The 26066-nt window shown below is 37.0% G+C and overlaps 1 protein-coding gene across 4 annotated transcripts in view; it reads left to right on the top strand.

Moving 5' to 3' along the window:
* The window catches only part of Col19a1 (collagen type XIX alpha 1 chain), a 313337-nt gene that overhangs the window by 72151 nt on the left and 215120 nt on the right, over window positions 1-26066 (top strand). For all 4 annotated transcript variants that reach the window (XM_029483553.1, XM_021163060.2, XM_029483550.1 and 1 more), the window contains exons 10-11: window positions 3789-3833; window positions 6448-6492. In XM_029483553.1, coding sequence (XP_029339413.1) covers window positions 3789-3833; window positions 6448-6492 — 90 coding nt within the window. The remainder of the gene's footprint in view (window positions 1-3788; window positions 3834-6447; window positions 6493-26066) is intronic.

Genomic DNA, 26066 nt, shown 5'->3' with positions numbered 1-26066 from the left:
GCTTGCTTCCTTCATTTCCCCATCACCTGCTCTCCCTGCACTCTCTTAAGCAAGCCTTACTGCCAGTCTGAAGCTAAGTTACCCGACGGCTTTAGCACAGTGAGGCTCCAGTAGAGGTAACTGATACGGAGTCACGCTATCAATTACTCATCACGAGGAACACTCTGGACAGGAAGTGGTTTGCTGCAACTGGTATCTTACTGTCCTTAATTGGGAGCTGACTGATGGCACTGTGTTCTATATCTTAAGTCATCTTTCATTTGGTGGAGTGCTTGCTGTGGGTGTCATTAACTGCAGGCATCAGATACCTCAACAGATGATTCAGAGTAAACACCTTGATTTCCTACCATGGTTTTGCAGTTTCAGAATTATCTAGACTGTCTTTAACCTACTCTGACAGTAAGCTCAAACCTTTCTTTCTCACATACCCACTTCAAGAAGATCATATCAGTTTCATAGGATCCCAGAATTTTATTAGATTCTACAAAAGTGGCTGGGTCCCCCTAACTCCACTAGGTATTCAAGAAAACTTTCACCACCCCTCCAAATAATTCCTAAATTGTTTATTTTTTTTCAAAGCTCAAAATAACTGTCGTTTGTCTAATTTGGAGAAGGGTTAGAACTTGATTTTTTCTTTGAAAGAAAATCTTCGTAGTGCTTATACTTGGTTACATACTCAATATATGCAAATTTACACATTTTTAGAAGCAAATTGCATTAATAGAAAAACAACTTTAGCACCCAAAACAACATGGTGTGTGTTTGTCTGTGTGTGTGTGTGAGTTATGGCTCCATTTTTGTTTTGTTTGGAACCACATCTGACATAAAAAAAGCCACATTTTAAGAAACAGGTATACTCAGAGAGCAGGATCATATATTTAGAAACTCTAAACTATTGCTAATGTCTTAGTGAATAGAAGCCTTCATAATGACCCAAGTGGATGTCATGCTTAAGATCCAGAAGTAAGACCAGGAATTGATTTAGGTTCAGAAAGCTTTAATTCAGTAAGCATAGATGTGTGTTTCTTTCTTTTTTTTTAATTTGTGCTTCACAATATGAATCAGACAGAAAAATTAATTAGAAGCTTATAATAGTAAGCTTTGGTGGCAATGGTGAATATAGGAGTATAAATACAGTTTCTGTATTATTTAATTTGGGAAGTGAGTATGTGAGCAGTGCTCATGGGCAGGTCACTGGACAACTTTCAGGAGTCAGTTCTCTCCTTCCAACATGTATGTTCCAGGAATTAAAAGGCTAGTAATTGAAAGAATGTCCCCAGAAATAAGTTTTGAAAGGTCTGATTTGTTTGAAACTACTGATTATATTTTTTTCCAATTATGAACTAAAATTTTGCTTGGAAGATAGAAGAGAAAGATCTTATGTTGTCTTTAGGACTAGAATTGGGGGGAAAGGAAGCAGGAACTCACACACATACATGTGCACACGCACACACATGCACACACACACATGCACTAAATACATAAAACATAAAACAGATCAGTTCCCTTTCAATAGCATTGGGGAGTACTGATTTTGTGGGCAGAACTAGGTTTACCCTGGTTGCCAGCCGTTCTTTGGGCTTTGCTCCTATATTTCAGGATGAGCACTAAAGTGACTGGTGTTACCAACATAATGTTTTAGATTAAATTTTTATAGAGCCAACACTTGGCATCAGTATGTTTGGACTATGTCCTTTTGAAGTTTTCCTGGTAATTCATACACCTTCCTCCTTTTTGAGACAGAGATGGGATCCAGTGTGCTCACTCTCCTCTGGTGGACTAAAGGCAATTAGAAGTGATTATAAGCCTCTAAGTAGGGAAAGAGGCAAGATCAGTTAACATTTGCCATAGCGGAAACCTAGTACTTTTAAACTACAGGAATCACAGAATGTCAACTAAAGACACATCGGTGCCAGCACTCCAGGCACATGGTATGTAAAAGCTGGCAGCTAGCTAAGCTGTCAACACTCCTTTTTCTCCGAAACGGGTTGCTGGCAGTGTGAATACCATATCATTGTGCTTTGGAGGATTATATGTTGTATCTGGTGATCCTGAGTAACTTGCAATATGATATAAAATATTATATTGGATCAACTGAGGGAAATAATCTGCTTCTTAGGGACAAGTGGGCATACTTCAGTGGTGAGTAATGTTAGAGGCTCCATTTCCATAGAATGTTCTTTGGCATCAGATACTAAATGCGATTTCCTTATCTCTTTATCAAATGTCACTGCAGCTTTCTACTAGTCTTGCCGGTGCCTCAGGTCAAGAACCATACTAACTTTCAAGTGAGGAAAAGCTTAGAACACTGATAATTATGCTATTTTTGATGTTTCTACATCTAATTACATATCTCAACCAAATTTTGCCCGTACTATGATAACAGCAGTTATACTATAGAATACTTTGATAGTTTTATCAACAAAGAAAATCCTTAACTCTTAAAAGAAAGTGTGTTTATCTGTCAATACACTTCTGGTGAAAAATAAAAAAAAAAACAGTAAAACTTTCCAAAAATGTCTTAGTAATAAAATTAAGATCTCAATATTGAGGCAGAGTATCTCGTTGTTTTAAAATGTGAAGATGTGGTGTTTTTCTTCATATACTTAAAACTTCCTTTAAATAATTGTTAGAAATGATATCTGTGTTCCAGATAATCCTTAAGAACTGTTATTTTCTAAGTGAATTTTCTAAATATTTTTACAAAAATAGAGCAGATCATATTTTGAGCTGCCTGAATCTCGACACTCAGGAGCCAGAGTAAATTCCTAGACTTAAGTAAACGCCTGAGGGTCCACGGAGAATGTATCCACCCTCCCTGAAGTTTCTCTTTCTGGGTGGTGTACTATTCACAAAGCAGACTTGTCAGAGCGATGACCAAGAATTCCAGTAATGGAACCTGATAGGCATCTGCTGAAAACATTTACGCCCATGACAGGAGCCAGGCAAGTGGAGAGGGAACTGTTTCATGTAGAATTGCCTTGGTATGAATTTAGAATTCAGTTCCCAGTAATCAACAGATATGGATAACGAAGTAAGTATATCCACATTGTGACAAGAATATCAAGATGTACGTATATATCTCAGATTAGGTAAGAAGATACCTATAAACCACAATTAAATTGGTTACCAGGGACCATGTAGGGAAGCCACAACTGAAAGGCTACAGCCCCATCACTGTGTAACAGTCTATAGAAGATGATTATGAGAATGGTAACTCTCGATGAATTTGTTAGCAATACCCACCCAATAAAAGCATTTACTCTTGTACACAAGGAAAAGAGAAGGAAGGAAAGAAGAAAGAAAATATTGAAGGAAGGAAAAGGAAGGAAGGAGGGAAAGGGGAGCAAGGAAGGGAGGAAGAGAGGAAGGAAAGAAGAAAGAAAATATTGAAGGAAGGAAAAGGAAGGAAGGAGGGAAAGGGGAGCAAGGAAGGGAGGAAGAGAGGAAGGAAAGAAGAAAGAAAAGGTTAGATTGTTAAATAGCATGTGGAACACAGGATGTGAAACCATTGAGCACTTTCTTGAAATCTCAGGTTATACTACAAGATGAATAACAATGAGACTGATCCTTAACACCCCAGAGCCTCCATACACTCCCCCATTCCTTTACCTTAAAATTTGAGGTGATTGCCCTGTAGATGTGACATGACAGAAATCAGAAGCCCAGATGCACAAGAGATATCCAGGAGAATGCTACCTTTCCTCATATTAGAGGGCCCCGTTCTTTGAGGGTCTTTTACATTATCATTTGTGACTAATGACATTCATTTTGGTTACTCTTTTTAGGGTGAACATGGCTTACATGGTACTCCAGGATTACCTGGTCAAAAGGTAATGAGCTTTTGTAAATGTTTCTTACAAAGTAAGCTAATAACCCAGTCTTTTCAAGGAGGATTCATAGAAGTCTTTCCCTCTTGGAGACCCTTCAAGGAAACATTCATTACAGTATTAGTGGCATGCTTCTCCAAGAATCAGTAGCGATGCTTTCTAAGAACCACGGGCGACTTAGAGGGGCACCAGAAACACTTTGACTGTTATCAGTCAGAGTGAAAAATGGAAAAGTATTTTTCTGCAGCTGTTTCCTATTTGCACAGGTTGCGTTTCTCAGATTAGATTAAGCAGAAGTATTTATAATGACCTAAACTTTCTGGCATTACAAGGACGCTATATACACAACTAAGCTCTTCAAAACACAACTTTCTTTGCTTTGGCCTGGTAGTGCAGACCAATCATCCTAGCTACACAGGAGACAGAAGCAATAAATATTACAGGTTCACAGCCTGCCAGCCTATAGTGTGAGCCTAAGGCCAGCTTGGACAACTTGATGAGATCATATCTCAAAATGAAAAGCAAAAGGAAGGCTGGAAACAGTTCAGTGAACAGTTCTTGCTTAGCCAGTAGGAGGCCATGAGTCAACCCCTACATGGAAAAAAAAAACCTGCAGAATGTCACATTCATATTCATCATGAATAAGAACTTTAACACCATCCAGGGTGAGTCTCTCAGTGTCTGAGATCTTTCTCATTACCAAAATTAATTTCCTCTGTATTCTTTACTATCTATTCAAGGATTGCTTTCTCTGGAAGCAAACTTGACTGTTCGTGCCAAGCATATTGAATGCACAGAAACTAATACACTTCAGATTCCAAGAGGGAAGTGGAGTGACTTTAGGTGGGGCCACCTGTCATGATACAACTCAGACAATCTCACCTTGAGGGAGAGCATCATTGATGAAATTTCAGATGTCCCCTCAGTGCCAAACATGTCATTACGTTCCAGTGACGTGTTAACCGGTTTTAAGAGCAAAATGTCTGAAAGCACTACAGAGCTAGGTTTTCTTATATGTAATTGGCAACGTCATTTGAAAAGATACACTTCTATGTATAGTTACAGCAGCTTTTAGGAATGTTTCCTTACATAGCCCCTTAGAGAGAATGAGGTTAGATTGGGAGGCATGAAATGGCATGCTCTGAGTGTCGTCATAGCAGTTCTAGACCAAGCCCAATGGGACAGCATGTTCTGTATCTGTGAGCTGAGGTGCAAGCCAAGGGATGTGCGGATTTATCTGCTGGGAAATAGTTTTGGACTTTCCAGCAGCTGTTTGTGGTGGCCACATCTCATTCTGACAATGTGGCTGAGGCACTAGGGACATTTAACAGCTTCAGTGTCAGCTTGAATTACCAGATGGAGTTAAATTCTATACTTTAGGGGAAACACTATTAAAAGAAAGGTAGTCCCATGCACCTATGAACTAATCTATTGTTTTCTGTTAATGTTTTGAGGCAAAGTGAAGCAAAAAGATTATTTACTTATGTTTCAAAACACACATATATTTTAATGTGATTGTATTTGTATGCTAATAAGAGCTTACACTCTTAATTAATGTAGATTTTAATTAAATCACATGCCACTTTATGGAGGCATTGCAAAAAAGCTGAGATCTGAAACTTTTCATCTTTAGCTATGTATGCTGGCATATGTTTATTTGTTATCCCAGCAAATAATAGTAATGGAGGTAGGAAGATCTGGAGTTCAGGAAAGGCCATTGTGAGCTATATCGTGAGTTCAAGGACAGCCTGGTCTACATAATATCTTCTCTCAACAAACTTAAATAGAAAAAAATAAAAGGAACAAATGAAAATATTGGTCTCTTATGCCTGTACACTCAGAAGATACTGGCTGGATGCCTTAGGCCATGACCCTCAGTGGGTGCATGGCAAATATGACCATCTCTACCACTCACCTCACAGCTATGCAGCTGTAGCTCCCTGGCACGTAGGAGACTTTCAGCATTTACTAAATGTTTGATTGGAATGTGATCAATCTATTTATGTCAAATTAAATCTGAAAATAAACTTATGACATTAGAAAGGAATCGGGTGAGGAAGAGATGCTGGTACCTTCTAGATTTGAAAGACAAAATAGAGAATGACCCCTCTCTTTGTGGCTGTGAGTTGCATGAACAGAACAGAGAGAAACCTGGGGCTGCAGGCAGGTGGACTTAGGACACCAAGGTTCACAGCTAAATCCACTTATTATGAACTTCTCATTAGATGCTCATGTTGTGGAAGGTAGATCTCAAAGAAGTCTGTCTTCTATATTTAATGAGATGCTAGTGAGAACAAGAATGCAAACTCAGTCTGTGCCATTTAATTCAATTCTCAAAGCAAATGACGATGGTAGAATCCTCAGATGCTAACTTGTGGGATTCTTGGCTTTATGAGGTGAAATTTTCTCGAGGGTAGGGAAGTATACAGAAAGCTGTTCCTTTAGTATTTTGCATTATTCAGACTTTGTTTTGTTTAATATTGGGTTGGAGCTTCACATCTCAAGGAACTATTTAAATGAATGATTATTTACTGTTAGAAATATCACCATCATTATGAAAAGTCTATGAACTGTAAGTACTGTTCCTATTACTATACACCATGCTCTTCATTTACAGGGAGAACAAGGACTTGAAGGCATCAAAGGAGAAATTGGTGAAAAGGTATTCCTTTCCATATGCATTTGTAAGGATGAATTATGCTCCTGAAATAGCTTCATGTGACATTTAGCTCCTAATATTCTATAAGACACATGAAATAATTTTATAGTGATGCTAAAATATTTGCATCATTTAGAGTAGTCTTAGTATATTGGTGATTGACAGAAATAGTTCTAAACTTACTTAGTGGTCAAGTTTCCTTATTACGTGTATTTCATTTATATGTAAAAGATGCAAAGATTTATTGAGCACTGTATTTTTATGTTATGGTGTCATTGGTCCACTATGGCTGATGACTGACTAAAAGATTCCTAGTATGGACACTGGTCATTGGATTCCTTTCCTGGGGGGCGGTGGGATTAAGAAAGCAAACGAGCCAACTATAACAGAAAAGATACACTACACTAAGATCAGAATTATTCCAAAAGATTTAACGGAGGGACGGTTAGAAGGTATGAGTGATATATAAGAAACTCAGAACACTTTAAAGTGTCTTGGGTCACATTACAAAAGACTTGTAAATGCCACGAGGTTACAGAACCAGAGTCAGAGAAAAGTGTGGTGAAGGCTTCGGGCAGGGGCTGAAGGAAGCACTTTTTCCAAAGCAGTCAGTCCCAAGTGTGAACCTTGACAAGAAGTATCTTATTCTGCCCTGAACTCTTGTTGGCTAAGCAAGCATAGCCAGTCGGGTGGATGTACCCCATGAACATGGGTACCCTGGGGCTCAAAGGAGGATGGAAAATGGTGGACGGCGGTTCTTGAGGGGACAGGCACAGATGCTATCCCTGTAACTCAAGGATCATCACATCATCCTCTCACAAAATTGAATTCTGCATTTTATACCTTTAAGCAGTGTTATATTTTATAAATAAATAAATAAATAAATAAATAAATAAATAAATAAATAAATGTTAAAGACATCTGGTGGACCTCAAAAACCATCTAAACAACCATTCTTTTACAAACTTACAGCTTCAGCAGGTGGAGTAAATGATGTCAAACTAGCCAGTGTTGCTTGCTTATGTTTACCATTCTTGGTAGTGATCAGTTATTTGCATCTTCTATAAGTATTTATAGAGACAATGAGCATCTTCCATAATTACAGGACAAATTACACACATTGTAAGCCTCATGATAATTACTTTTCTTCACTGAAGTGAGAGAGAGCACCATATAATAACCATGCAATTGAGGAAAAATTCCATTAAAATTATAACCATTTAAAAAGGGTCTTTTAGAAATCTCTTGAATATATATATATATATATATATATATATATATATATATATATATATATATATATATATGTTATTTTTTGCTTTAGAATAATATGTATTATCAGGCCATGCCTTTTGGACTTATTTACATGTATTTTTGGTTCCTTAGTAGTATTATACTTGTAGAAATAAATAAAAGTAAGCAATGTATAATATGCTTTCTATAATACCTTTAAAATTTGGGTATTTTGTTATTCTTTGAATATAGCTGATGTTTCATGGTAATAAGTGGATTCCCACAGACTGAACATGAATGAAACATATTATGTGTATGCATTACAATGCTATAATAAAGTCCATTATGTATAATTAATATGTTAATCAAACATTGAGAAAAAGCACATATTCAGTGTACTTTGCTTCTAAGTCTTCCCTTCTGCTTTCTCGTGTATATTGACTGTTGATCTGTTTATCTGAAAATTTCATGGTTTAGTTTGTTCTTAACATCTGACTAAAATTCTGTTGTGTATATGTCTCACATTTTTCCTTATCTGTTCATTAGTGAATAGACATCTAGGTTGATTCCAGTTCCTAGGTAGCAATGAACATGAGCATATAAGTATCTCTGTATTAGACTGTAACGTCCTTTGGGTAGCTGTGAACAGCTGCCACTAATGATAGATATGAGACTTGCATGTGATCAAGCCAAGTCATTTATATAGTGAAACTTATCTCAAGGGGTGGTTAGTTCTCCCCCAAACAGTTATTTATCAGATAGGATTCTCTAAGAAGACAGGTTCTCTTTTTTAAAATCTACAATGCCACATGATAGCTCATAACTGTAACTTTAGTTGTAGCACCTGCTCTCTGGCACCTGCAGGCACCAAGACCACATGTGTTGTACAAAACATACATACATACATACATACATACATACATACATACATGTAGGCAAGACATCCATACATAGAAAGGATTTAAAATGAAATTGAAAGTTTGGCTCTGTTAAACCTGTTGTAAAATTCCAGAGAAAGAAAGACAGTTGTGCTTATTTACTGAAGGCATATTTTTCCTGAAGTGCAGTTGGTTTAGATTTTCTCATGAGTGATATTTATTCATGAGTGGTCAATCTCTCTCTCTCTCTCTCTCTCTCTCTCTCTCTCTCTCTCTCTCACACACACACACACACACACACACATAAAGTACTAAAGTGAACAAGATTTTCAAATCTCTTAATTTTAAAGGTAAAAATTAGTTCCTTTTGGAGACTGTTTGAGCCTGGGGGTGTTGACAGATTGCAGCACCCAAAGCATCCTCCAGCCTTGAGTGTCTATGATGAACCAGTTATAGGGATTCATGTCTAGGCTTATGGGAATTGCCCATTTTTCACTATGCTGTTTGTTGATGTTTTCTGTTCCCCCCAGGGTTAGACTAATAACAATGAAGAAGCTACTAAACCAACAAATGCAGGCTCACACTCTCTTAAAGTCACTGCTGAAAGACTAGACCTTGTAAATGGCTAGTGATGTGATTTTTATTGCCCTGCTGCTACCAGAGTCGTCTTAACATGCTGAAATTGCACAAGATATATGTTTGTAAGTCAGAAAATCATGTTTAGCCCACTATTCCTCTGGCTTTATAGACGCTGCATGTATATTTTTTACTAGAGAGTATCTGCTGGAAAAATATTTCACTGAGCCCCATTTCTAGTTGGCTCCCTTAAATGCACACTATTTAATTCCACGAAATGTGTAACATTCAAATAAATAAAATTACAAAAATGTATTTTATAATCTGGAACTATATGCCTAAACATACATGTACATGTATATGTATATATTCACTTTAATATTAGAAAACTGTATAGATTCATTTATAATTAAGCCATGTGTCCAAACATTCATAATCTTTAACCAGCAATCCACATCAGGCAATTTTCGTGTTATATAATTCAAATTTTCAGATGCCAGCTTCAAATGGAGTGTGTGTGTGCGCGTGTGTGTGTGTTTGAGTATGTGTTCATATTGTTGATTCTATTAATGTTGAGTTCACTTGCATTAGTTACACACACAGGAGGTTTGTTTCTTTCTGGTGGTTGCTTTTGATGTTTCAGTAGGAAAGACAGACAAAGCTTAATAAAAAACATCTATGCACTTGGATCAGCCACTCACTGGGCTTGAGTCAAGTGAAAAGGCAGTATTGAATCCATTCTCGCTGTTCTATTGACTAGTATTTGTAGAAATAAATTGTAGCAGCATCATCAGGTTCTATGTCTCACATATAACAATGTTATGTAAAGCTAGTAAGTGGGGTGGGGGTGAAGTTGGTAGATTTTGTCCATTTATATCTGACAGATTATGACATATTTAATTTATAACCAAACTTGAGAGATGAGATATTTTAATACCAGTACCAGAAATAAATATCGCTCATGAATAAATAACTCACACATTTACTTCTAACAGTATTTATCATGATTATACCTAATCAGGAAATCAATAGTAATTATTTGCCCCACTAGGATCTATTACCCAGAAAGCGTGATCACCTTAGCCTATTGTTTATTTAACTGTTGATATGTTAAAGGCACAAGGAAGTCGAGGAACTGAAAAGGATCCATGAGCTTTGGCCACATAAAATTGAATGAGAAAATAGCACAAGGGTAATTTATGCAATGTTTATTATCTTTTTTTTGGGGGGGGGGCATTCTACAGCAGAATTTTAGGTCACTCAATGAGTCTCTTTACCCAAATGGAGAAGTCTACACTAGCTGAGACATTTTACATCCTTGTAAGTGTCTGCTGGTGTGTACACCGATGGTAACTGTGGCTAATTAACCCACATCACCTACATTTTATGTAACAGATCAGGGGCATGTGCTTCCAACCTACCCAGTAGCATTCCAAAGAGAAACTAGATTGGCTACCTCTTGCAATACCCATGGCAGCCTGTGATTGGCATAAATGTTCCTGTATGCTGCTTTCTAGATCTAGATCATCTCTGCTATGCTATTTGTGTGTTCTTTACTGTAGGCATTTCCTTTGTAAGATACTCAATTCCTATTTAACAGGATAGTTGTAGGAATTTAAAATATGTGTAACAAATAAAAGCTACTCTATAAAAAAGTGATTCAGTACCAGGCGTGGTGGCACACGCACGCTTTTAATCCCAGCACTTGGGAGGCAGAGGCATGTGGATTTCTGAGTTCAAGGCCAGCCTGGTCTACAGAGTGAGTTCCAGGACTGCCATAGCTATACAGAGAAACCCTGTCTTGAAAAACAAAAACAAAAACAAAAACAACAAAAAAAAAGTGATTCAGCAATAGCCAAACTATGAAACATATACAAAATATTGATATTTTGAGAAAACAGGCTTGACACAATTAATACCTTTAGTTTTTAAATTTCCACAGTGTTAACTCCTAAATTTCCTTGTAAACAAGTAAGCAAAAATATTCAAGAATATCAGCTCATGTACAAAAAAATTACTCCAAACCAGTACCAGTGTAAGATACCATTGATATGCTTAGCATGTTTTTGCATGACTTAGCTTAGTGATTCTTCAGTCACATTGATCCTGTCTGCTTTGTTCAGGTATCACTTGCATGCTGGCATGTTGGCTGAGGGTAGCTAGTCTATGCTGGATTTTAAGTCACTGTGTCTTTATTCTAGATGCACACTCTCTTTCCAAAAGCTATTATAGACTTTTCTCTAGGCCAGGGTAAAAAAAAAGAAAGAAGAAAGAAAGAAAGAAAGAAAGAAAGAAAGAAAGAAAGAAAGAAAGAAAGAAAGAAAGAAAGGAAGGAAGGAAGGAAGGAAGGAAGGAAGGAANAAAGAAAGAAAGAAAGAAAGAAAGAAAGAAAGAAAGAAAGAAAGAAAGAAAGAAAGAAAGAAAGAAAGAAAGAAAGGAAGGAAGAAAGAAAGAGAGAGAGGAAAGAAAGATGGAAAGAAAGAAAGAAAAGAAAGAAAGGAAAGAAAGGAAGGAAGGAAGAAAGAAAGAAAGAAGAAAGAAAGAAAGAAAGAAAGAAAGAAAGAAAGAAAGAAAGAAAGAAAGAAAGAAAGAAAGAAAAGAAAGAAAGAAAACCAATAACAACCACAAGCCATTTAAGACCTTTTGAGGCTCCTCCTTCAGACCTAGCAGGCCTCATCTCCACAGTGTTCTGTTAAAAACAAACAAACAAACAAACAAAAAAAACAGGTCCTACACACAGTCTGGGTTCAAGAAGTGTAGTATTGCACCCCACCCATCTTTGGGTTGTATGGATATATGCAGGAATGGCAAGTAGCTAGATTTCATAACAAATATAGCACACATGATATAAAACTCTTATCTGTAAACCAATGGTTTGGCAAAGTTGCTTGATTTAATGCTTTGATTGTTCACGTTCTCTCATAACCTGACGGTATATTAGTCACTCTTAGTGGGGTGCAGAGACTATGAAAAAAGTGTATTTTAAACTTGATTGATAGCACAGCTTTGTATGTAAGACCATTGTAGAAAAAATAAACTCATTGTAGTAGTGACAGAAAGGTGCTCATTAACTACATCAACGAATTACATTCTACTTTTATCCAATGTCACATGCATTTTAATTTTAGTCACAATAAAATTGTTAGAATAAATGGAAAATGCAAGTCAGAAATGAATTGTATTTTTCATAATTTTACTATTAATGCTGTCTTGGCAATTATACTTAATATTTAATATTCAGAACTAAGGCAAGGTTGTTAAATTCTGTTATTACAGTGAGGCACTTTGCCATCATCACTACAAAGCGACTGTCAACCTGTCACCTTACTTCCTGTGATTTTCCTGTAGTTCACCTCATGGAGTTCTCCTGCACATTAGCCAGATATAGAGTTATTCCATTTACCCTGATCACATGTGCAAAACTTCTCCAAATTTTAGTCAGGACTCACGTGCTCCACTTGACAGCTGACTTGAAGCACGAAGAGAACAGATGGAGGAGAATAACTATAATTTCAAAAATCAGAGCAATTTATGTGTGGCCGCTGGAAATTGGTATGGGAGTAACCATGCCAACTTTCAATTATGCACGGTGATAGGCAATTGGAGCTCAGGACTGGCAGTGCCAAGTCAGAGGCTTAACGTTAGTCAGTGCAGATTGTATGTTATTTCCCTCAATCCTAACTGTGCTGTTGAATAAATACTAACATGGAGTATAGTTAACCTTCCTTTACTCATTATTAATACAGAAAATGGAATGTTAAAGAGGCATGCATATACACAAATAAGAGAATGGTTTTCATGAGCATTCGTCTTTTCAAGTATTACTTCCTATGTCCGTATATTGTTTCACTATGTGACTATACATTATTTTATTTAATGATTCCCTTATTGGAAATAAGTCTTTTTTTTTTTCTATCTGTTCTTTCTTTGTGATGCTGACTAACTAATTTTGGTGTGGGGATTGTTTCATTGAAGACTAATAACTATCAGGGACAAAGTAAAGAGTCCACTCAGCATCCTCTAAGACTGGGCTGTGGGGCACTATAGCAATGGTACATACAGGAGCTGGAGGGGCACTTGGTTACTGCAGAGGAAAATGTTTTTGCATCAAAACCAAAGAATGATCTTTGAAAGAAAATATTCTAAACAAGATATGGGCCAAGAGAAAAGGATGGACACACTAATAGGAAATCAGAAATATCTTATATGCCCTAAGGACTGTCAACGTAAAGCTGGTGATATCTCACTTTTAAGGGATTTCCACTAAAATCTACATGGTAAAACTTGTCACCATTGTTATTTAACAGCACCCTGGAATTTTTTGAGCAGTGTTGATTTTACTTCTAAACTACATATAACAGAAATTAACCTGTTTGTTTGGTTGTTTGTTTGTTTGTTTTCGTCTGCCTGAACACCACCTAACCCTAAAGACTCAGGGGTCACATCTTGTTCTCAAATCCACTCTTCAAAACTGTGGCCAATGAATCTTGAAAAACAATTGTGTGGCTCCCATTTTTAAAACATTCTTGAGGTTTCCCACTAGGTTGAGGTCCAACCCTTGTGACGTCTGACCTACACTTTACCCCTAGAACCTCTTTCCCCTCGCACCCCATGTTGTTGCCTTTTCTTCTTTCAATTCTTCGACTTCTCCAGACTCTTCCGTTTTGTTCTTCTGTTGTTTTTGTTTTGTATCCTGTTGCTGTGACAAAAACAAGCAGGTTACAACATCCCAGGTTATAGTCCATCTTTGTATTGGACATCAAGACAGCCAGAACTTGAAGCAGCCAGTCATATCACATCCACATTCAAGAGCAGACAGCAGTGAACTAATGTGACATGCCTGCGCTATACCACTCTTGCCTTTACATTACCTTCAGGATCTCCTGCATAGGGAATGAGTCTGCTCAGGAGGGGCAGGTCTCTCCACCTCAATCAATGCAAGCAAATGAACCCTCCATAGACATTCCCACAAGTCAACTTGATTTAGACACTTTCTCATCGAGATTCCGTCTCCAGATTATTCAGTCATTACACTTTGAAGGCTCCTTTTCCTGCTGTCATAATTTTTAATTAAACCTTTAACACTATAACTCACCTGTGATTACATATCATGATTTGCAATTCGAAGTTCCTGGCATGTGATTTTTTTTTTCCTTTATGCTCATTTCCCCTCAGTCAAATAGAAATTCTATGACAGACAATATCAGCCTAAAATTTTGTTTTTGTCTCTAATACCTAATATAATGCTTAGCACATAAAAGAACTTAATCCACTCATTACCACCAGGAATAGATACACAAGGCTTAGGGTTTCTTTTCATCTTCTCAAAGTATTTGATAAATATTTTGATGTACAGAATATCCTGTTTTTCAAACTACTGCTATTAAAGTTATGAGGCAGAGTTACATGTATACAGTGTTACATATACATAATGTTATATATACACAATGTATATGCATATGCACTTACTCTATTATATCAATTCTCTCTCTACATATACATTACTGTAATTACATTGAAGATATAAAACATTAATATATTCAGCAGTCTGCTAAAATATGCACATAGTAAATTGATTTAAAATAATTCAACTTTTATTATTTACAAATCACATTTGGCAGGAACAACAATCTAGCTCTATATTATATGTCAAAATTATAGGATGCATTTAATACCAGATATGACACTGTCTTTTAAATTTAATGGTAATATTAAAAGTTATCTACCGAATCCTGTGCTGTCATATGGAATTATAATCATGGCAGAATTGTTAGCTGTTAACTGTAGCGACCTTAAAATGCTTTTATTAAAGAAATTTATTCATTCATTATATTATGCAATTTGAGGACAGAAATATGAAAATCTGGGGGGACTTTAACAAGGGCCAAGCAGAAGAACCTAGACCTTATTTGTAGGTTAGAAGGGTTTGGTTAATCTGGTGGTTTCCCTCATATTTTGACTTTCACTCTAGTGAGCCCAACTCTTTCCTCAGGCTCTGAGCTACTCAGGTAGCTCCTCAGGTATCCCTCCTCCTGCTCTGGCTTCAAGTTCTCCTTGCTCTCACATCCTGTGCTACAGCCTTTGTCTGCTCTCTGCTGCTTCTTGCTCACTCCAGCTTCTTCATCCTTTTCTTGACCTCTACCCCTTCCTCTACACCCAGTTTACTTCTCGCCTTTCCCTTATACCCGTCTATGAGTTCCTCCTCAGATACTGTCATTTCTAGCAACTCTAAAAAGATCGTTTTAATATAAATATAAATGTTGAGTTCCTTGGCAAGTGACTTGAAAGTGTTTTCACATCAAGGAAAAGGATGTTATTCATTCCTGCCCCTATTACCACCCCTGAGCTTTTTTGCATCTCAGAAGACTGAATCCAGGGCTCTGCACAAGCTGGGGAGCTACTCTATCACTGAATTGTTCCCCCAGTTCCTATTCTTGAAAATTTCTGAATAAGATTGTGTCCTGTGTGATGAGTGAGGTCAAGGTTGCCTTTAAGTTTTATGACAATGTTCTAGTATATAAAACAAAAATATGCAATTTAAAATGTTTTAACTGAAATGGATTAAAAATGACTTAACCTTGTAATTTTCTCAGCCAGAAGTATACATTACTGACAGAATTTTTAGGGCATCCCAGATGCTAGACAGGTAACCCGTGTCACAAAATATTAGTTAGCAGGTGCATTGTTTTTTATTTAAAAGCCACTGTCTTGTAAACTTCTCTCATAATAATTGTATGAACAATTCACAGTATAGCAACTGCTGAAAGGATGTGTCTCAACAAAATAGCAGAATTCCCGGGCAATAGGCAGAGACACTGATGCAGCTGCTGTGCCACGTGAGGTGTGTGCACTGGCTGCTGTGTGAGGCTTATAATCCAGGCTTATGACCAGCCTTCGCCTCTTACTCTAATATCCTCAAGAAACTATCTTCAGCTTCTTGTCCCTGATCATCCTTACAATCCCCTTTAAGCCATACAGCTTTAAATAGGAGAGGAGGCTTAAAGAAACAAGGCACAGAAATCTGTTAATATCCTCTTCCATTTTCTGTCCTTTTCTTCATTGTCTCTCACTGTCTGTCTGATGATGATCATACTGCACGGTGAGACACAAGGACAAAAATGATACAACAGTGATGCTTGGGGCATGGGTTTCACAGAGGTTTATTTTACATACCTGCAACAATTCAGCCCGGGGGATTGGAGCAATGCAGCTGGTGTTAGCTGGCTACATTCCAGGAGCACAATGGTAGGGAGATTGCCTCCCACTTAAGGTTACTTATGTGACCTGATGATTCATGGGGGTAGTATCCTAGTAACAGTGTGACAAGGGCACAGGGCAATACCTGTAAGTGCAGGTTGAATCATTTCTTTCTTAGTTAACAGGAAATTAGATGGTCACCTACATTAGTTCTCACTGTTTAGATTCTGTTAGCCCCCATAGAAGATATTTTTTTGTTGTTGTTCTAAGTCAAAATCTCTTATTTTGATTATCCCATCTGAGTTCTGAAAACCCTTTAGAGAGTTCAAGACAGCTGCAATACTTTCTGGTACATTGTTAATGTCTTGGTATTGCGTTGTGCTTCATTGATATTTATTTTTTAAAAAATTAGTATTTTTTACACTCCATCTTCCATTCCTCACCCCCATCCACCCTCTGACTGCTCCACATCCCACACCTCCTCCCCACCCGACCCCCATGTCCATGTGGATGCCCCACCCCCACCCCACCTGACCTCTAAACTCGCTGGGGCCTCCAGTCTCTTGAGGGTTAGGTGCATCATCTCTGAATGAACACAGACCCGGAAGTCCTCTAATGTACATGTGTTGGGGGCCTCATATCAGCTGGTGTATGCTGTCTGTTTGGTGGTCCAGTGTTTGAGAGATCTCGGGAGTCCTGGCTAATTGAAACTGATGGTCCTCCTACAGGGTCACCCTTCTCCTCAGCTTCTTTCTATCTTCCCTAATTTAACAACAGGGGTCAGCTGCTTCTGTCCATTGGTTGGATGCAAATATCTGCATCTGACTCTTTCAGCTGCTTGTTGGGTCTTCTGGAAAGCAGTCATGCTAGGTCCCTTTTTGTGAGTACTCCATAGCCTCAGTAATAGTGTCAGAACTTGAGACCTCCCCTGAGCTGGATCCCCTACTTTGGGCCTGTTGCTGGACCTTCTTTTCCACAGGCTCCTATCCATTTCCATCCCTGTAATTCTTTTAGTCAGGAACAATTATGGGTCAGAGATGTGACTGTTGGATGGCAACCCCCTCCCTCACTTGATGCCCTGTCTTCCTGCTGGAGGTGGGCTCTATAAGTTTCGTCTCCCTACTGTTGGACATTTCATCTCCCTTGAGTCCTGGGAGTCTCTTACCTCCCAGGTCTCTGGTGAATTATGGAGGTCCCTCCAACCTCCTATTTCCTGAGGTTGCCTGTTTCCATTCTTTCTGCTGATGCTCAGGGCTTCAGTCCTTTTCTTTCACCCAATACCAGATCAGGTTCCCCTCTCCCCCAGAATCTCCATCCTGGTCCACTTTTCCTCCCAGGTCCCTCCCTCCCTCCCTCCCCATTTGTGATTGATTTCTTTTCTCTCCCAAGTGGGACTGAGGTGTCCTCACTTGACCACTTCAGCTTGGTGACCTTATTGAGTTCTATGGACTGTATCTTGGGTATTCTGTACCTTTTTTTTTTTTCTAGTATCCACTTATTTGTGAGTACATACCATGCACCTCCTTTTGGGTCTGAGTTACCTCACTCAGGATGATATTATCTAGTTTCATATATTTGCATGCAAAACTCAGGATGTCCTCATTCTTAATAGTTGATAGTATTCCATTGTGTAAATGAACCACATTTTCTGTATACAGTCTTCTGTCATGGGACATCTAGGTTGTTTCCAGCTTCTGGCTATCATAAATATGGCCACTATGAACATAGTGGAACATATGCCCTGTGGCATGGTGGGGCATCTTTTGGGTATATTTCCAAGAGTGGTATAGCTCAGTCTTCAGGTAGATCTATTTCCAATTTTCTGAGGAACATCCAGATTGATTTCCAGCAAAATTGTACCAGCTTTCAATCCCACCAGCAGTGGAGAAGTGTTCCTCTTTCTCTTACAGGCTCCAAATACTTCTTGTAGCTGCCTTCTTATGCTGCTATACCACACCAGATGCTGATGCATTTCAGAAATAGCTCTAATTATTCTTGTATGTGTATACGTGTGTGTGTGCATTTGCGTGTGCGTGTGCGTGTGTGTGTGTGTGTGTGTGTGTGTATGTGTGCACTAAATAACCCAGGCAGTGTAATATATGAACAGAGCCACAATTCAGTTCCAACTCTAGCTAATTTCATGAATATCTCAAAGTCTTCACCTGGGAAAATAGAGAATGAGGTTGTGTTGCCTCATCTAGATTCACAAGTGACCTAACATAAACTCTCAAAATATGGAGGGATTCTACTACTGTCAGTTTATGATCTTGAACCAGAATATAAGCATTTATATTTATAAGTGGTCACTTCTCTTTTGGATATGTGGTCTTCTAGTCTCCTTGTATACTGTTGACTATGTTCTATTACAGTTAGCACCTTTTTCATTTTGTAATGATTGTGAATTTCATACACATGAATTCTGGTGGCTTAAGTCACTGATATGAGTACTGAATAAAAAAAGGCTTGCCACTGTCTCCGAATCCTCTTCTGGGAAACAGCCAAACATCTCTGAAGATAAAGCTAGTATTGCTGTTGAACCACTTTTTTTTTTTTTTACCTCACTGGCATTTAATATATGCCTCTCAATGGATCCTTTGCTCAATGTCTGACTCAATTAAAGAAAGTGAAATCACAACATGAAAGTTTTGTTTTAGAGATCATCTTGCTCCTTATAAATTCCTTAAAACCACTCTAAAAACTAATTCAATCCAGATACCTGCCAAAAATCATTATTAAATTATTTTTAATGTGTGTGTATTTTTAAAATGAAGATGTATCATTGTATCACAGAGCTGCCTTTCCTTCAAGATTCTTAGAAACTCGTGCCAGCGATAGCCATGGACTCTCAGTTATCTGTCCTTCATCTGTGCTCCCTAGCTTGATGTCTGCCTTGGTCCCAGGGGTCTCGAGCTACAGTTAATTAAAAGGCCTTCGATTTCCTTTCCAACCGGTTTGATGTCAATGAAACTCAGTAAGATACAGAATTCCTTCAAGACACATGCTGGGCTTTCAAACATGTGTTTGTTCAATCACCCATTCATTCATTTGATCATTGAGGACCTACTCCAGATTAGATACTGTGTTCAGCATTAAGGTAACATGAAAGGGACAGAACCTCCTCTCAAGAAACATGTGCGAGGTGTTTGACCGTGGCTTGTATAGGATCCCGTTGAAGGAAGAGAATGGAGCACACGCTGACTTGGATGGAGGTAAAGTTAGGTCAAATTTTATTCATTAGTGAATCCTGAAGGGAAAGTAAGATTTCTCTGAGCAGGAAGAGTCAGATGAAAGTTCACAAGTTCAGTGCAATACTTTTTGGGAAGTGTAGGGAACCTGATGGAGTCTATTGTGTGTCAAAATGGAAAGTGGTGGCCATTGCAAGAGAAATAAAAGCTCTTCAGAAAATAATTGAAGCACAGCTTCAGGCTGAATGTGCAAAGATGGTGGAAGAAGAAATACCAAAGAAATAACATCAGAGGGTCATTTGGAGCATTTGGTTTCTGACATCTTTAGCTTGCTTTCCTCAGTAAAGGTACCATCAGACCACCAAGAAACTAAACACCTTGGTAAGGAAGCTGAATATTTTGGGGGGAAACTTCTCAAGAGAACACCCACCTGAAGGCTTCCAGACAGATGATTAGAGGCTAAAAGCCCTTTGAAAGCCTCAGGGCAGTATCAGCAGGACTTTTGTTAAGCTCTCTGTTTCTTCTCAAAATGCATAAAAACTGAACAGTTTAGTCTAGGGAGGAGGACAAATCTGACCTGTAGTATAAGCTTATTCTCCTAGGCAAAATCTTTAGGCAATAGTATAAATCCAAACATTTAATCAACCCTTTGAGTAAGAGAGAGAGAGAGAGAGAGAGAGAGAGAGAGAGAGAGAGAGAGAGAGAGAGAGAGAGAGGAAGGAGGAGGAAGAGGAGGAGGAAGAAGAAGAAGAAGAAGATGAAACATAGCCACTTCTTTTATGAATCAAACACAGTTTGGTGTTGGTTGTCAAGTGTTGTGGTGAGTTACTGATTTTACCTGCTAACAAGCAGATACAGTCACTCAACAATAACAACAACAAGACATGTAAGTTTCAACAGTCTTCTGGTTATGTGTCTAGTCTTTACCCTCATTCTTGCTCTTCTGTTAGAGAAACCTCAGGGATTCTGTGTTACCTCTAGGAATTGGTCGACATGTTATTCACAAGTTTCTTTGCTGAGATTTCATCTTGGCTTTTGAGAAGTAAAAGATTTCAGATATAACTATATTTAGCAAGTTGAAAGGGAGAAAAAGACAGAGAGACACAGAGAGAGACAGAGGCAGGGAGACAGAGACAGAGATAGAGACACAGAGAGAGGGAGACAGGGAGAGAGAGACCAAGGGAAGAGAAAGACCAGCAGAACTATGGGAGGGGTGCATGTTAGAATATGTAAAGGAAGGAAGAAGAGCAGAGAAAAAGACTGCTCTACCTTTTATCTAAGACATGTTTTTTCAAGGTGTGTGTGTGTGTGTGTCCCCACACACACTCATATGTGTTGGCAAGGGTATTGAACAGAGCACATGTGGAGAGCAGAGGCCAGCCTTTCGTGTCAGCTCATCTCTTCCACCTTATTTGAGACCATTTCTTGTTCTGTGTACTAATCTCCTGTCCCTTGAGTTTCAGGGGATTTTTCTGCCTCTGCATCCCATCTCTCCTTAAAGAGTACTCCTATTTCAGATGTGTTGTGTCACTTCTGCCTTTACCTGGTTCTGGGAGTATGAAATCAGGAAGTCCTGTTTGCATGGCAAGCACTTTACCCTGTGAGCCACTTTTCTAGCACCTAATACCTTTCCTTTGTTCTTTTTTCTTTTCTTTTTGGTTTTTTAGTATTTACATGACATACATAAAATTTTATGTTTCAATGACAAAAAGATAAGATTAAATGTAGAGACTATGTTTAAAAAATCCTATACCTAGTAAGAAAATGTGGAAATCAAGAAAATGCTGATTAGAAAATATAGCAAATGAAGTAAAGTTCGTTTAAAAAAAATCAATGCACAGGAAAATATCCACAAACCCATGGGGTAAGGCAGATACAACGCTACAATGAGAGTGCATTAATACAGAGTAAACAGTGAGTTTAAAGAATCAAATGCAAAATAAAGGAAAAATATCGAAATAAAAAGAATAAAATGAAAAGAAAAATAGAAACAAAAGAGCAGCTTTAAAATAAATTACTAACAGGAAATTCATAAGCATGGTTGGTAAAATCTATGAAACAACAGCCATAAACTTGTAGAAATGGAAAAAACACATTAAAGCTAGTTTAATATGTGAGCAATAAAATGAATGAATAAAATTCAAGTAAACAGACAGAAAGTAGGAAAAAGAAAAAAAAGACAAATAAGGAACAGAAGAGGTGGTCACAGATAGTAAATGGATGAAAGAGTGTGGGGAGTCTAACATGTACCCTGAAAGAGCAAACAGGTTAACCTGAAGGACGTGTACAAACATAATCAATAACCTGGAAAATATGCCAATGTTAAAAACTATGGAAGAAATGGGAGAAGCAGCTGAAAACACACCAGGGGATAAAGGAGCAACTGATGTTCTGAGTTGGACTTTATGGACCCATATTTAAATTGTATTTAAAACATTCTAGGACAAAGAAGAGATAGTTTCCAAGAAGTTGGCATATTTCAGCCCCACAGCTAATGAGAAATGAACTAAAACTAGATTCTATTCACAAGCATATATATGGATGTATTAAATAAGGCTCCAGCTGATAGAATTGAACTGTTCAGCAAAACTCAGATAGCCCAAGATTAGGATGCCCATGGAGATGCCTGCTAAGGAATTACCAAGTGCACTACATTAACCAGTTAAAATATTGAAACTGAGTTGTCCTATTGACATAGACTGAAGCTTTGGATAACATGAAGTAGTCACTGTTAATTAAATCCTTAGGTAATAGGATCTAATAAAATATCTTTACTGAAATCCAACTGTAAATACTGCTTGTAAAAAGATAAAAACTACTAGAAATTGAATATGTGAAGCTAATTTCTAAAGGTAAAGTTTTCATTGCATGAAAATTAAATAACGTGAATTTGAAAAAATATTAATATCCTCACTGTAAAGTCAGTTTTAAGAAAATTTCAGAGAACTTGTTAGAAAAATATCTTATTTATAAGAGAAGTTAATTCATTAATAGAAGATATATTGAAAATTGATGTATTTTATCCAAAGTCAACTTACATAAAATGATAAATAAGTGATAAAGTATAAAAATCAATAATAATTAGGAAAAATTTGAGGAAAAGACAGAACACTTGTTAACACACCACAAGTATAGAATAAACTCTAAAGGAATATACATTGAAACTACTCTCCAAAATGACAATAAATTAGTTAAATGATGAAAATTAATTCACAATTAATTAATAGCAATATCAACAATAAAAATAGCAATTTCAAATGTTTACAATTATTTTTTTAAACTTGGATACTATCTCCTGAAGTTTATATGCATAGTTAATGAATGAACATAGCCATTTTTTTTTAACAGGGGCAGGGGGAGAAGAGAAATGTTTGTCTTATAAGGCATCATCATTATGGATTTATTTTTCTTTATAAAATTCCAAGAGCATTGGTTATTAATACTGGTGAGATGGGTGACACCGTGTGAGCTTATTATTATTACAATGGATGGATGAAACCCTGTGGAGGTCAGGAAAACCTTTCAGGTTCTGTTATTTCCTTCCACCATAGGTCCCATGGACTGAGCTCAGATCCAGTCAGGCTTACACACAAGGGTCTCTGCCCACTAGGATAATTTACCTGCCAAAGATATCAGAGCACTCTTCATTTCATCTTAGGCAAAGGCTGAGAAGCACAGCATACTATCATTCCATAAGATTTCTGCATCGCTGTAAATATTATATCACATACAGGAGCAAGATGCAGAGCCCAGAACCGGCTCTCTCTGTTCTACGAATGAAATAACCCTTATGTTTCAATCAAGTCTTCTATAAAGACTCTGGAACTGTTGACCTTTTTCATATGAAAGATACCTTACTTCCAACAAAAATAAAGTTCAAATGGATGAAAGAGTTAACCAAATATCAAAGCAGAGTAAGTATAGTGTATTTCTAAAAACTAATAACAGGGTATGCATACCAAAATATAAAAAGAAAATACGGAAAAAATGTTTATTGACCCTTATAAAAATTGAACATTGCAATGGTACAGGCCATTATTATCCAAAATCAAGTAAAACTATTAACATAGTAATAACATTTGCTATTTCCAGAGGATTTTTAATTTTTGAGGCAAAAAACCCCCCAAAACTGAGTTTTTAAATGTGTAAGATATATGAACAATCAGTCGCTAAATAGCAACTTCATAATGTTAACACAGTAAAGCTAGAGCTTACTGGTAGTCTGTGATGTGTAATTTAAAGCAATTATGAGAAGTGACTTAACACCCATTTGGCACCTGTTGCTGGGTGGAATTCAAGGGCAAAGGCATGCCCATGCACTGCTGGTGGTATGTGCAGAACTATATTCTCTCTGGGAAAGCAATTTGGCAACATCTGTTCAGAAATGAAAAATGCATAATCCTTTTACCTAGCAATCACCATCTTGAGAATCCTACTACTGTGAAGAATGTCACAGGCAAATGATGGTGTTTACGGCTTTAAGAAGTATAAAGCTTTAATGCAAGTCCTAATGGAGCCAGCTGAATTCAACCATTTATTAAGATCTGCACAGTTGGCCCACAGATGTCATAATATAAGTATCACCTATTATGTATACAGTACAAACTGTCTAGAGAACTTCCTTGTGGGGAATGCATTGGTGTTTATTGCAGTGTTACTTGAAATGGCAGAAAGCTGGAAAGTCAATGTTTTTAACAGGAAATGATTTAGTACATTATGGTATAGCTCTATTATAGAATATTATGAAAATTATATTATATAATATATATTACTCATGCATTATACATTATATATTTACATTTATATAGACATATTTATGTAATGTTTAAATATATAATATATATTTATATATGTTTATATTTATACATTTGTATATTATATATCTTGCTATATAATGATACATATTATATATTGTATATATAATAATCTAATATATTAAATAATATAATATATAATATTATATTATAATTATGATATACAATAATTTATAAAATAGTAACAAAAATAGGGTTATGACTACATGAATAACACAAACTAATGTCATATGTAATGTTGAAAGACAATATAAAATTATAAAACTGTAAGTATGTAATGGCCATTTATAATGGCCAATTGTTTTGAAAAGTAAGACTCTATATATGTGTATGTGAGTTTTCATAAATAAACTGGAAGGATATACACCCTATTAATAAAAATTTGATATCCCAATGAGTAGATGCCATTTTACCATTGAATGTGCGGGACATAGATTTCAGCCGTAGAGTGCGAAGGGACCTGCATCTGAGATGCAGCTCAGTCAAAAGTAAAGAAAAGAAAAGAGGAAAATAGTGAGGCCATAGGAATGATTCACTCTTTATCTTGGAAAGATGCATACGATACATACAATTATATTTTTAAATAATGGTTAAATTCATAACAATTACTATGTATATTTGTATTATATATTCATAGAATGTAAGTGTTGTTATTCATGTACAAATATTACATAACATTTTAACATCTGTATTAACATATATATTTGTATATAATATTCATATATATGTTTTAGGTATTTTTTTTAATGGTATAGGTGATCATACATAAGACCTTGCTCACAGTAGCCAAGCAGTCTACTTCTGAGCTAAATCTCTTTCCTGCGAAGTTTTATAATAAAAATATAGCACACAAAGAAATGTATTGATGACTGGAAACCATCTTAGATAACTGCTATAATGATCAATAATAAAGTTGAAGCACAAATATGAGAACAGTAATAGCGATGCCCCAGTGGCAGTGGGACAGGGAAGTGGCCGACACTAAAGCTATCGGAAATGGAGATGACACAGAAAGAAGGAAATGAAGGAAGAAGTCTCTAATCTGATCCTGTGCTTACTTATTCTCCATTCGTGTGACAATGTGACACTGCACAGGTAGCTCACCTCCAGTGAGCATTCAGAAAGAAACACACACGTACTAGCTCTTTAAGGTTGTCTTGGGCAAATCAGTATCTTAGAATTTGTGTATGAATTTCCAAATTAACTGGTCAGTGTGAGCTCTCACATACAACCTGATGAAATTATTAAATGAGTAGTTTCGGTGTATTGTTTTGTTTTGTTTTTATGTAAGTCGATTGGAATTTATCTTACAATATCACATCATCCATTTCACAATATGCACACTTAGATTTTGTCTTAGGGTTTATTTTTTACTTATGTGTATGAATGTGAGTTTGTAATAATGAGTACATGTATGTTGCTGTCAATAGAGTCCAGAGACACTGGGCTCCCTGGAGCTGAGTGACAGGCAGTTGTCAGCTGCCCAGAGTGGGTGCTAGGAACAAAATTCTGGTTTTCTACAGAAAAGAACATTATCTGCTGTGTTCTAAGACTGTGAGCTGTATTGCTAGCCCAAGCTTTCTTTATTCTTAGCAATGTCTTGTCATTTTCACTATAGAGGTAACCTTTGCTAGAGTTATTACTAGGTGTCTGGTGTGTGTGTGTGTGTGTGTGTGTGTGTGTGTGTGTGTGTG

Source organism: Mus caroli, chromosome 1 (assembly GCF_900094665.2).
Source record: "Mus caroli chromosome 1, CAROLI_EIJ_v1.1, whole genome shotgun sequence".
Taxonomy (NCBI): domain Eukaryota; kingdom Metazoa; phylum Chordata; class Mammalia; order Rodentia; family Muridae; genus Mus; species Mus caroli.
The sequence above is the reverse complement of the archived record's forward strand: the minus strand, read 5'-3'. Positions and strand labels throughout refer to the sequence as shown.